The sequence below is a fragment of the Felis catus genome, chromosome B3 (genome assembly GCF_018350175.1).
Source record: "Felis catus isolate Fca126 chromosome B3, F.catus_Fca126_mat1.0, whole genome shotgun sequence".
In the NCBI taxonomy this organism is placed as follows: Eukaryota; Metazoa; Chordata; class Mammalia; order Carnivora; family Felidae; genus Felis; species Felis catus.
This window is the reverse complement of record NC_058373.1, coordinates 147577831-147591744: the sequence shown is the minus strand read 5'-3', so window position 1 is coordinate 147591744 and position 13914 is coordinate 147577831. Positions and strand designations below refer to the sequence as shown.

The following is a 13914-nucleotide window of genomic DNA, read 5'->3' as shown; positions in this document are numbered from 1 at the left end:
ATCTCCAGAACATTGTCATGTTCCCCGAGGGAAACTCTATTAAACCCTAAATCCCAATTCCGCTTTCCCCTCTGCACCTACAGCCACATTCTACTTGGTGTCTCTGAGTATGACTTTTCTGGACACCTCACTTAAGTGGAACCATAGTGTATTTTCCTTCTGTCACTGGCTCATTTCACTCAGCATAATTACTGCCTAGTTCAGTCGGTGTGCTAGTCTGTGTCAGAACTCTCTTCCTTTTTAAGGCTGAAACATATTCCATTGTGTATATACTACATTTTGTTTATTTACTCACCTATGAATAGTTACTTGGGTTGCTTCCATCTTTTGGCTGTTGTGACGAAGCTGCTATGAATACGGGAACATGAATACCTGCTCAAGGCTTTGCTTTAAATTTCCAGATGTAAGTGCAGATGTGGAGTTCTGTGATAGCTCTCTAAGAAACCAGTATTCTCTACAGCCACAACATTTTACTTTCTTTCTTTGTATGACAGAATATTCCTGTTTAAGGGTCTGCCCTAGGTTGTTTATCCATTCACACATCGATAGGTATTTGCACAGTTTCTACAATTTGGCTATTGTGAACAGTGCTGCTATGTATGTGCACATGCACTTTGTTTAAACAACTGTTTTCAATTCTTCGAGATATACATCTAGGAGTAGTATTGTTGGGCCATATGGTAATTCTATGTTTTTAGCTTTTTGGGGGGGGGGGATTGCCAAACTAATTTACACATAGTCTCCACCATTTTACATTTCCACAAGCAAGGTTGAAGGGTTCCAATTTCTCAACATCTTTACCAACATTTGTTATTTTGTAGTTGTATTGATTAGAGCATTTTTAGTGCGTGTGAAAGGGTATCTCACTGTAGTTTAATCTCCATTTCCATAAGGACTATTGATGTTTAATATCTTTTCAAGTGGTATTCGCCATTTGTATGATTGCACTGGGGAAAGATATAGCCAAATCCTTTGTCCATATTAAAAATTGGGTTGTCTTTTTTTGATGAGTTGTAAAAACCCTTTATACATTCTGCATAACAGGCTCTTACCAGACAAATACTGTGCAAATATTATCTTCCATTAGGCTTTGTCTTTTCACTTTGGGGATAGCATCTTCTGGTGTACAAAGGCTTCTAATGTTGAGAAAACTAAATTTATCTACTTTTTCTTTCCTTGCTTGTGCTTTGGTGTCATCTCTAACAGCATTGCTAAACCGAATGGTCATGAAGATTTATCTCGATATATTGCTTCCAGAGGTCATAATTTTACATTTAAACAGTTGACCCATTTTGATTTGATGTTTGTATATGATGTGAGGTCTGGATGCAATTCATTCCTCTGCAAATGGATAGCCAGCTGTCTAGCACCCTTTATTAAAAAGACCATTTCGGGGCGCCTGGGTGGCACAGTCGGTTGAGCGTCCGACTTCAACCAGGTCACGATCTCGTGGTCCGTGAGTTCGAGCCCAGCATCAGGCTCTGGGCTGATGGCTCGGAGCCTGGAGCCTGTTTCCGATTCTGTGTCTCCCTCTCTCTCTGCCCCTCCCCCGTTCATGCTCTGTCTCTCTCTGTCCCAAAAATAAATAAACGTTGAAAAAAAATTTAAAAAAAAGACCATTTGTTCCCCAATGTCATGTTGTCTGCTCTTGTCAAAATTCAGTTGACCAAAGATGAAGGGGATTATTTCTGGGTTCTCCATTAAATATCACTGACCTGTACGTATCTTTATCTTTGTAATGTTTATTTATTTTTGAGACAGAGAACACGCGAGGCCCAGAGAGAAAGGGAGAGATAAGAAACTGATTGGTGTGCAAAGGAAAGGGTTTGGATAGACCTGAGAATGATACATTTCTTTGACCTGTGGTTACTTGGTTGTCCTGTAACTTGATTATGTTCATCTAAACTCATAGAATCTTATAATAAACATGGTCATTTACCATATTTAAGTTACTTCTGTAAATATATCATTACTTTCATTATTAGATAAAATTTTATAAAATTATTTCTATAAATACTTATGACTTCACACTCTGTATTGTGTTCCTTCTTAGCTTGGTGGTTGTCTGATGACCATATAGAGTAGATAGATAGGATGGACCAGTTGTGTAGGGGGGACAGATTTAGTTCGGTTCATGAAAGTGACCGTTTCTAATGCAAGACTGTGGGGTCAAGGGGCTGAGATGGGGTGCAAAATAATAACATCATGGGAATGAACTCAAGGCTATTGTGGAGAGAGTCTGTCATGTTTTACCTATACAGTTCTTTCCTCAATGCGAATTATTATTAGGAGACCTGCCAACCTAACAAACTGTTGTTAAATCCACAGGAAATGAAGGAGGCTGGCAGGTGGTGGATGCAGGGATGGAGCCTGGTGGGCAGAAGGCTGGTGGTTGAGCAAGGGCCTGGAAGGAGCTGTAAATGTTAGGCCAGAGGGATGATGGTCCAGATCCAGGACAGAGCTCTTGTCCCTGAACATCCCAGAGCTCAGGACATCCTGGGAAGGGAGACCCTGGGAACAAATGGGAGTGGAAGCCAAAGCCCGAGAGGGAGGAGGAATCTACAAGGAGGCATGTGCTACCCTATGTGGAAGCTGTATTCAGAAACTATTGAAGTCATAATTATTTCTTTTGTATATCTAAAGTTGGTGTCAAATATTCTTTTCCATATGAAATTATGGTCTTTTAAAAAATATTGCCAATAGTGGGTAATTTCATTCAAATACATTCATAATGATGTGAATCCTCTATAATGACTTTAATATAACATAAAAGTATCTATTATCTATCTATCATCTATCTACCCTCTATCATCCATCACCTATCCACTTATCATCTATCTACTATCTAGCATTCTGATCTCTATTTGAAGTCTATTCAGCTAACTCAGCATTTATCCTCTTGGCACATGCCTTCAGAACTATGAACACACTTTCTACAATTTCTTTAGGCTCCGGATGTTTAGATTCCAATGATGTCCAGGTCAGCCAATCCATTTTCATTAATGTGGTTGTTTTAGTGCCATTAACTTCTTACCTCAGATTCTGATGGTCTCTGTGCCATATCAGTGAACAGTCCCCCACTTTTCTGTGAAATCTGTGCCTCCTCCCTCAGTTAACTGCCCCTTGTGTTGGATGGGGATTTCTCAGGAGATGGAGACACCAGCCATGCATGGGAATCATATCTGCAGGTGACAGAAAGGTGTCCATGTCTTGGTGTCTGTGCACATAAAGATGTCGGCACTGCTTCCAAGCTTTGCAGATGGCTGAGGAAGCAAACCCCATCAGCAGAGAACCATCAAGATCAGAAGTCTCCAGGTGTGCCCATGCTTTGCAGGTAGTTGTCAGGTGAGGTTAATACATCAGTGTGGAAACTAAAAGAAATGTGATCCTGGGAACAAGTGTCCTTTGCTTGTTATATTTACACCAGACTGGACATCAATATAGATTTTTCCTAAGCAGTTATGTGAGGAAGGACTGTTAAAATTGAATGTATTTAAAGACTTGATTTGGAAAGTTTTCTGGAGAAAATATGGATCCCTTCAAATATATTTTGGACAGATAGAGTATAGTGAATTGTGATCCACTCATTTGTTCACTATCTGATCAGAAAGGTGAGGCCATCACTTGACCTGCCTCCAACACAATTCATAGACCAAGTGTTGCCTTGACCGAGGACCAACAAGCCTGTGGATCCACGAAGAGATGCCCACAGGTGGACCTGAAAGGACAAGGGGAACCTGACTCAATTTTTGTCCACTTATAAGAACATGCTCCCTCCCACACAGGCAAACTTCTCTAGATCTAGACTAAACTCCACTCTCAGGGTGTGGGAGCCAACAGCTCTCTCCTCAGAGAGAGCTGAAGTCCCTAAGGAAGGCAGAACTGTATTCGAGAAACAGAAGAGACTGTAGGGCCTTCCTTGTGCCTGGTGAGAGGTCCCAAAGGTAAGGGTTTCAGATATCAGATGTGGGATGATGGGAATGGTTGTGACTGCTGGTGAATGGCCCAGGCTCAGTCTCCTTGTCCCAAGGGATCCTGTCCCAGGTGCAGCTGCAGGAGTTGTGCCCAACTAGGGAGTGCCTTGCACACTCTGCACCTCACTAGCAGCATCTTGGGGTTCTCCATCTCAACCAGTAATTGCTGGTGGAATTGGATCCACCAACCAGAGTGGATGCAGTGGATGGTTCACATACTATCATATATTCTATATCACATACTAGGGTCCAGACCACAAGAGCCACATGTCCATCAGTTAGGCAGTTTGTTAGGCAAGAGGGAAGAGGGATAAAGCAGGTGCTGGCCACACCCTTGGAGGTTCCCCCAGGATTAACAGCCACACAATCAGAACCACCTATAAGGGTGAACAGGACAGGATAGACCTAGCCACAGAGCTGGCTCAAACACCACAAAGGACTTCTGAGAGCTGAGAATGGCCCCAAAGATTGCAATTTGCCCTTAGGTTATTTAAAAGTCACAAGGGGGCATTCAGGACACCAGGGGTAACTGAGATCTCCTGGGGTGCTCAGGTTACCAGGGGGAACTGAGGACACCAGGGTCGCTCAGTTCTGCATGGAGCACTCAGACCTCCAGGGGGATGCTCAGGTCTCCATGGGGCATTGAGGTCACTAGTTGCCACTCAGTTCACCTGGGGGCACTCAGGTCATCAGGAAAGCACAGGACACCAGGAGCCACGTAGGTAACCTGGAGGTTCACAGGTCTCCAGGGGGCACCCAAGGTCTCAGAATTCATATCCAGAACAAGTGTTTCAGGGTCAGGTTTCCTGTGAAGCATCTTTCTCATCACGCCCTGGAAAATTCATGCTGACCAGTAAACAGCACACACTGTTTCCTAAACCATTTACAAACACAGATGTCTTCTAACATTTAGAGTGAACAGTCATATAGTAGTGCCGACCTTGACAGAGACCAAGCTCGGGGATAAATCAACTCATATACAGACCTGTGCCTCACAAGTACACAGGCCACCATTTAAAATAGATGTAAGTGATTTTCAAACAGAGGAGACTGACTCATTCAAGTGATCTAAATTTAATATATTTGAGCATCTCCTCTCTCCTTTTACTTTCCTTAAGGTTTTCCTTTGATGCCCATGAAGAGAGACCATGAGGAAAGACCCTTGTGGTTGTCGAAACCCCACAGCATCTTCATCAACTCCGCGACTTTCTCTCAAGGATTCTCAGTGTATACACGTTCCTGTGAGAGAAAAGAGTAGTGTCTACCCTTCACTCCCTTTGTTCTCCATCCAGTTCAGGGAGCCAGAGACAACCAGTGGGGAGGCACACTGAGTCAAGTCTTACAAAACGGTCAGCCAGGGGTCCATTCTACTGAAGGAGTTAAGGAATCATCCACTGGATCCATCTGTCTCTGCACCTCCTCTCCACAGAACATGAGGCCCAGACCTTCCTCACACTCAGCTGGACATGAAGTCAACTGTATGGGAGCAGATTAGGAACTCAGTTTAGTGGGTTATTTCACCACAGTTTTCCATAGTAGCTACACTGTGTTGCACTCCCATCAAGTGAATTCTAGGATTGCCTGTTCTCCACATCCTCAGCAACACTTGAGATGTTCTCGTTGTGTTTGCCTTATTTTATAATAGCCTTGCTATCAGTTGTGAGGTGATATCTCAGTGGATCAGGGGTGGAATTCTCTGATGATTAGTGATGATGAACACCATTCATATGCTGGATGGACATTTTTTCAACCTTTAATAGTGAAATGGATATTTACATGTTTGACCCAAATTTTAATCAGGTGATGTGCTTACTGTTACGATTATAATTGTGATTTTTGCTATTGATGTTAAGGAGTCCCTCCTGTATTTTGGATATTAACTCCTTTTCAGTATTTTTAATGTAATGTCTCCCATTTCATAGACTGCCTTCTCACCCTGCTACTGTTTCATTTTCCCCCTTTCTAGATTGATGCAGTCCCCCTTGTCTGCCATGGTTCTCTGTGATTTTGCTTTTGGATCAAATAAATCATTGTCAAGAGAATGTCATGATGTTTATCCTGTGTGTTTTCTTCGAAGGCATTTTGGGTCAGGGTTCTGCTTAATCTTTAATCCATTTTGAGATTTGTTTGTGTTGACGTATATGTATGATGCAAGATTACGGCCAAATGTCATTATTTTGCATGTGTATATCAACACCATTTTTTAATGTTTCTTTTATTTTGGGGGGAGAGAGACAGATCATGATCAGGGGAGGCACAGGGATTGAGGCAGAAACAGAATCCAGGCTCTGAGCTGTCAGCACAGAGCCTGATGTGGGGCTCAAACCCACAAATCATGACATCAGTACATGACTGGAAGTTGGATGCTTAGCTGACTGAGCCACCCAGGCGCCCCTAGTCAACACCATGTTTAAGAGACACAATCCTTTCCCCACTGTGCATTGTTGGAAATCTCATGGAGGATTTGCTGACTGCATCTGCACAATTCTACATCTTGGCTCCGTAATGAGCTCCACTGGTCTATATGACTCATTTCATGCCAGCAATACACTGTTGGAGTTAATGTATCTCTGCAATATATTTAGAAGAAGAAGTGTTCTCCTTCTCCGGGTTCTCTCGTCTTCATGATTTTGTTTTTTACTTCCATGTGTTTTGTGGTTACATATGAATTAGTATATTTTTCAGATTCCTTTAAAAAAAAGGCATTGGTATTTTCATTGAGATAAAAAGACAAATATAAAATTAACATAAAAAGATACAGCAGAGAAAAAAGACTATCACAAATACAGAAAACAAATCAACTTCATTAAAATTTCAATTTGGAAAGATAAGTGAAATTTAAAAAACTTAGGTAGCCTAGGGAAATAGGTAAGATTCAAACAAATGCAATCTGAACTGAAAAAGGAGACGTAACTGAACTAAACACATGAAAAGGATATAAAGGAAAAACTTAGATATTTATAGGTCAACAATTAGATCACCAAGAACAAATTACACACTTTCTAGCATTATATAATCCACCAATACACTTTCATGCAAAATACAAGAGGAACAAAACACAAATTAGTAAGAAGATATCCTTAATGTAAAACCTTCACCCTCCAAAAAAAAAAAAAAAAACCAAGGCTTTATTAAAATTCTACAATATTTAAAGAAAAATTAATGCCAATACTTCTCAAACTATTCCAAATTGATGATGAAAAAGACCACTCCCAGATGCACTTTATGAGGACACCTTTACTCTCACAACAAAGCCAGAGAAACACACCACAAGAAGGGAAACTACAGGTCAGTGTCTCAGATACACATACATGCAAAATTCCTTGATTAAGTCCGAGCCTAATGAATTCAACAGCACGCTGAAATTATCATACATGATAATTCCAGTGTGATTCATCCCTGAAATGCAAGTATCCTTCAACATACACAAATGCAAAAATCTGATGTCCTCCATTAAGAGAGGGAATGATTGAATCAAAGCCATCCTTAATTTATTCACAAAATCATTAGACACAGTTTTTTCATGAACAAAAAAACATATCTTCATCACTTTAAAATAACTCAATTAAAGAAATTGTGGTTTATATACACAATGGAATATTATGTGGCAATGAGAAAAAATAAAATATGGCCTTTTGTAGCAACGTGGATGGAACTGGAGAGTGTGATGCTAAGTGAAATAAGCCATACAGAGAAAGACAGATACCATGTGGTTTCACTCTTATGTGGACCCTGAGAAATTAACAGGAACCCATGGGGGAGGGGAAGGAAAAAAAAAACAGGTTAGAGTGGGAGAGAGCCAAAGCATAAGAGACTGTTAAAAACTGAGAACAAACTGAGGGTTGATGGGGGGTGGGAGGGAGGAGAGGGTGGGTGATGGGTTTTGAGGAGGGCACCTTTTGGGATGAGCACTGGGTGTTGTATGGAAACTAATTTGTCAATAAATTTCATATAAAAAAAATAAAATAAAATAACTCAATTAAAAAGGAGAAGGAAATTACCTCCACATGATCATGGCCACTATGAAAGCCCACACCTGACAGCATATTGAACATAAAACACTAAAACCATTCCTGCCACATCAGGAGCCAGGCAATGATGGTCATCCCAATAGTAGTATTCCACATGATAACGTGAAGAATAACTATGCTGCCTCAAACCATATCATCGTGTCACAGTCCTTATTTGGATGAAAGTCACAGGAGAAACAGCCAGTCCAAGGACACTCAGACCTTCCTGTGTCCCTTGACAGCAGGATATAAATCACCCTTGGGAAACTCCCCTTCCCTGTACCAGGAGGGGAGAACCATCCTTAGCACCAGAATAAGGAACTCAGGGACAAGAAGGTTGTGCAAACAAAGCTAGTTATTTGTTGACTAAATACCCCAAAACCACACCTTTGCCTTGACTCTTGCCGAATCCAATGTTCGTTAAAAATAAAATAAACCACCTATGATTCTACACACTAGCATGGAAATATATGCAAAACAAATAACAAAATTATACAACTGAAAATGGCACAGAATAATGTACTTGGGATTAAACTTCATAAAGTATGTAAAATAATTGTAGAGTGAAAATGACCTTTGTTGATGAAAGACATGTAAAAATGCACAAGTTCCGCAAATATACCTGTGCTCACTGATAAGAATTATTCATATTGTCACAGCACCATCCACACAAAGTAATGTAGAAATGCATCCCAAACCTGCCATTCACTTTTAAAGAATCAAATCTAAGTCTGCAGTGTGATATATAAGCAAGAGGACATGCAAATAGGGCCCTCTCTGTGCTGATAAAACCTGTAACTTCCTGTAAACGTGGAGCTCAAAGACTGAAGACTTGAATTTAAATTAAAAATAAAACAAGAAAATTAAATACATACATATATGAACTATTGGGACTACCTCAAAATAGCACGCCTCTACACAGTGAGGGAAATAACCAACAAAACTAAAAGGCAACCTATGGAATGGAAGAAGATATTTGTAAATGACATATCCTCAGGGTTACTATTCAAACTATGCAAATGTTTTTAAATTATTTTCACATTATCAGTAGAGAGTGTGTCCATGCCGTTCAGCATACTGTCATGTGAGAAGCAAAATTCGTGTCTTCCACTTTTGTTTTGTGTTAGGATCTCACTGAACATGAGACCAACACTCTTCACAAAACTTGAACCATACAGTACTGTTAATTACAGGGGTAATGTTGTGGAGACCCCTCTAGAACTTAATCATCTTGCATAACAGAAAATCATAGCCCTTGAGATCTACTCCACATTGCCCCACCCTGCCAGCCCCTGACAACTGCCATTCCACTATCCATTTTATTTTTATCAAATCCCAAATTCAGGTGCCTGTTGCTGGAAAGATCAATGTTCAAAGTTTTAGTTTTGGTGGGAAAAGATGTTGAGCTTTATTTAGGAGGCCAGCCACCCGGAGAAAAGGCAGACTCTTTTCCAAAAGCCAACTCTGAGGGCTTCTGCCCAACCCAGGGGATTTTAAAGGACTAGACGGTATTTAAACAAGGGGGTTCCATGGTGGATACCATTTTCGATCATGGGCAGCCTCCTTGGTGCAGGCTGCCAATGTAAACTCAACTCCCCTGCATCTATCTCCCCCTGAGGAGAGAAACTCACAGGCATGGGAGAAGACTGCCAGACGCCAGAAATGAACCACAATAAGGGATTAGAGGGGAAATCCCCTGGGGCTCACACATGTTCAGCAGTACTTTCTGTTCTCACCAGATGGCATAAGAAAAAACTAAAATACAACCTTGTACTTCACCAATCATGACACAGAATACTGGGAAATGTTTCCTCAGTAAACTCAGAGGAAACTTCAAAGCAACAACCAAAAGGATCAAATGGCTTGCAAACTAATAGCCAACCAGAATAAGACATGTAAAATTACAAATCAATGTTCTTCAATACGTACAAAGGTAAACTTGACAGTCTAACTCCATATCCCATGGAAATAGGAAGCATTGGTTTCCATAATGAGGAAAATCAGTCATCCAGAGAAAGTGACCCAGCAGTGCCACAGGACGTGGAATTGGTAGAGAAGTTCAGTGTGTTATAATTGCATATCCCGTATCCAAGTAGAAGGAGAAAAGATGGAATGTGTTGAATAGAGCCGTGTTTCTGGGTCCACTTCCCTACCCATGTCCATGTGAGCACTGTTGACCATGGCCCACCTGACTCTCCACATCCACCCCAGGTGAACTGATGAGCAGGGTCACCCAATGCCACACCCTGTGACTGTTACCTAACCCCACAGGTGGCCCCGAGGTGTAGGGTGCTGGCCACCCGGTACAGCCCTCTGTTCTGTCTGATGGTCTAGACCTGGCTTTGCTGAGGATCCTCCATTTATCCATTCTCACTGGCAGATGTCCCTGAGCAGGGGCATGAGGCTGGCAGAGGGCCAGGTCACCCTGAGGGCACCCCTCTTGCTGTTTGCGCTCTGGGCATTGCTGGCTCCTGTCCAAGGTTCTCAAGGTCATCCCTCATGGCGCTACATCTCTTCTGAGGTGGTAATTCCCAAGAAGGAGTTGTACCACGGCAAGGGCGTTCAGATGCCTGGCTGGCTGTCCTATAGCCTGCATTTTGGGGGCAAGAGCCATGTTATCCACATGAAGCACAAGAAAATCTTTTGGTCCAGACATTTGCTGATGATGACTCAGGATGATCAGGGAGCCTTGCAGATGGACTACCCCTTCATCCCTCCAGACTGTTACTACCTCGGCTACCTGGAGGAGATTCCTCTTTCCATGGTCACCATGGACACGTGCTATGGGGGCCTTGAAGGTATCATGAAGTTGGATGACCTTGCCTATGAAATCAGACCCCTCAGCGATTCCCAACGGTTTGAACACGTTTTTTCTCAGATAGTGGCAGACACCAATGCAACGGGACCTACTTATAACCTGGGATATAAGGGGGATAGGAACCCCCTGTTCTCTCAAGCAAATATCAGTGCAGCCCCCAGGATCTCTAGTAAGTTGTATTCATCCCATCATGGAATTTTGAAAGGACTTGTTCTCAGTTCCAAAACAATGTATAGTGAGTTCAACAACGTGTCAAAATGTGCCTGATTCCTCGTGAGGCTTGTTAGTTTGACTGACTCAATGCTTCAAGGTATTGATGTAAGGCACTATATTTCCTCCATGGTCATTTATAATCTGGAAGATCCAGTTGTCTTGAACAATTTTCAGGTGCCAGGGAGTCCGATTCATATCTACTTTGAAAGACACTTGTTTGTTGCTTTTAAACCACATACAGCTTTACTTATCAACAAAGATGCACCACATGAACTTCAGTTTCAGCCAGCCACATATGCGGTATGTGGACCAAAATCCATCATCTCGCTTGCTTCTCTAGGCAGACATTTTTTATTGTTGTCTGTGTTAGTAGCCCCAAAAAATTGCAAAATCTATTGGTATTTTTTATGACAATAAGTTTTGTGCATGCCAGAGGAGGTCTACCTGCATTATGAATCAATACCCTATTATAACAGATTCTTTCAGTAACTGTTCCTTCAGTCATATGCAGCATGTAGTGGTGAATAATTTTTGTGAGTGCATATTTGACTCAGGACTTTCCTATTTCAATAAAAGCCTGACTCACGATCGTTGTGGAAACTATGTAGTGGAGCCAGGTGAGCAGTGTGACTGTGGCTCCTTCAAGCAGTGCTACAACAATCCCTGCTGTACGAGTGACTGTATTCTAACCCCTGGCAGCAAATGTAATACAGGCAGATGCTGTACAAACTGCACCTATTCCGATGCTGGGACACTCTGCAGGCCAATCCAAAATATATGTGATCTTCCAGAATACTGCCGTGGGGTGTCCGTGGAGTGCCCTGATGACTTCTATATGCAAGATGGAACCCCGTGCACTGAAGAGGGCTACTGCTATCATGGAAACTGCACTGACCGCACTATGCACTGCCAAGAAATCTTTGGCAGAAATGCTGTGAAGGGTGAAAATGTCTGCTATACCATAAATCAAAAAGGCAGCCGATATGGACACTGCAGAAGAGACCCAGGGGTATTCAAATCTAAACCCTGTTCCCCCACAGACATGCAGTGTGGAAGGCTGCAGTGTAGTAACGTCACCCATCTCCCTCAGCTGCAAGAGCATGTTGGATTTCATCAGTCTGAGATCTCAGGATTCTGGTGTTTTGGGCTGGATTCGCATCATAGCACAGGAACAACCGATATTGGTCATGTGAGAACCGGTACCCCCTGTGCTCCTGGAAAGTTCTGTCAAGATACCTACTGCAATGGCAGTGTGGCTCAGCTGAACTATGACTGTATCCCGGAGAAATGCAGTCACAGAGGGATATGCAACAATAACAGGAACTGCCATTGCCACGTAGGCTGGGATCCTTCACGGTGCACTGAACGAGGCACTGGTGGGAGCACAGACAGTGGACCCCCTCCAAGAAGAATGCGGTCAGTCAGGCAAAGTCGTGAATACGTGGTATATCTCAGAGTGATCTTTGCTAGAATCTATGTCTTAATTGCTGCATTCCTCTTTGGTGTTGCCGGAAATGTCAGAACTATCAACAGACAGGAACTTACGGAAGAGACTGTTGATCAAGACAATGCATAATTCAGCCTCCAGACCCCTAAACAACTATAGACAATCCACATGGCCCATCTGTGAAAATACAGTAATCAGGCGGCACAGCTAACATCCACGTTTCCAGGGGTCTGCGGGAGACACAGGGGTCCACAGGCACATCTTGGACCTGACACCAGGTCTCTGATGCGTCACTGAGCAGAACTCTGAAATAAAACTTGAAAACTGCATGCTTGTGGCCTCTATGTATTTTGGTAAGCCTGTAAGAGCCCAAACGGTGCCTAAGACTCTATGCAGAAGACCTGAGTCAGCAGCTGTGTCTTGGGCTGAGGTTTCTGGTTCCAGAAATAAGAGAAGTTGCCACAAGCTCCTTTAGGGACAAATCATGAATTTTGCCCGAAACTGTGCTCTTGCACACTGAGCTTTGTCTCATTCTTCAGGTGACCTCTCATTTCCTGGTCCCAATATGGGTTCAGGGTGATGGAGGGCTACCACCCACCCATACTGCCTGTCCCACACTGAGGTGTTGTGGGCTGCCAGGGAAAGGGACATGGATTCGATCCCAGCCAGTGCAAGCTGTGCCTTCCTGGAGAGCAAATTTCTGAATGTGGGAGACTGAGACTATGAGGCTGAAAGTAGCCCCCAGTGAAATCAATCAGAAAGGTAGGCACAAGTGCCTATGGTTGTCTCTGGCATTCCAAGGGAGCCCGATGAGTATGAACCCCTTTTCTCCTTCTTTTCTCTATTTTTCAGTGAGTTCATCCTTAGATGAGGGTCTGCCTAGGATTTCCACTTTGGTTCTCCCAAGAACCTTCTAGAAATCCTGCAGAGAGAGCGGCAAGATGGCGGCTTAGGAGGACGCTGGGCTCACCGCGCGTCCTGCTGATCACTTAGATTCCACCTACACCTGCCTAAATAACCCAGAAATCCGCCAGAGGATTAGCAGAACGGAGTCGCTGGAGCCAAACGCTGACGAGAGGCCCATGGAAGAGGGTAGGAAGGGCGGCGAGGCGGTGCGCGCTCCAGGGACTGGCGGGAGGGAGCCGGGGCAGAGGGGCGGCTCGCCGGCCAAGCAGAGACCCCGAGTCTGGCTTGCAAAAGTGGAGGGGCCTGACGGACTGTGTTCCCACAACAAGGGCGACTTAGCGTCTGGGAGGTCATAAGTTAACAGCTCTGCTCCGAAAGCGGGAAGGCTGGAGGACAAAGGGAGGGAGAGCTGCTGAGCCCCCTGACAACAGAGCTCAGTTGGTGGAGAACAAAGGCGCTCGCCAGCGCCATCTCTCCCGCCCATCCCCCAGCCAAAATCCCAAAGAGAACCAGTTCCTGCCAGGGAACTTGCTCGCTCCGCGCAAA

At 43.3% G+C, this 13914-nt stretch overlaps 1 protein-coding gene and 1 long non-coding RNA gene across 2 annotated transcripts in view; one reads left to right on the top strand and one right to left on the bottom strand.

The window, feature by feature from the left end:
- Positions 1-13914, bottom strand: part of LOC123386317 — a 74000-nt gene that overhangs the window by 43904 nt on the left and 16182 nt on the right. The window lies entirely within an intron of this gene.
- Positions 10015-12791, top strand: LOC123386295 (disintegrin and metalloproteinase domain-containing protein 21-like). The gene is given in 2 exon segments (XM_045060717.1): positions 10015-11390; positions 11392-12791. Coding segments are annotated over 2 exon segments (2226 nt in total). The 5' UTR covers positions 10015-10364; the 3' UTR covers positions 12592-12791.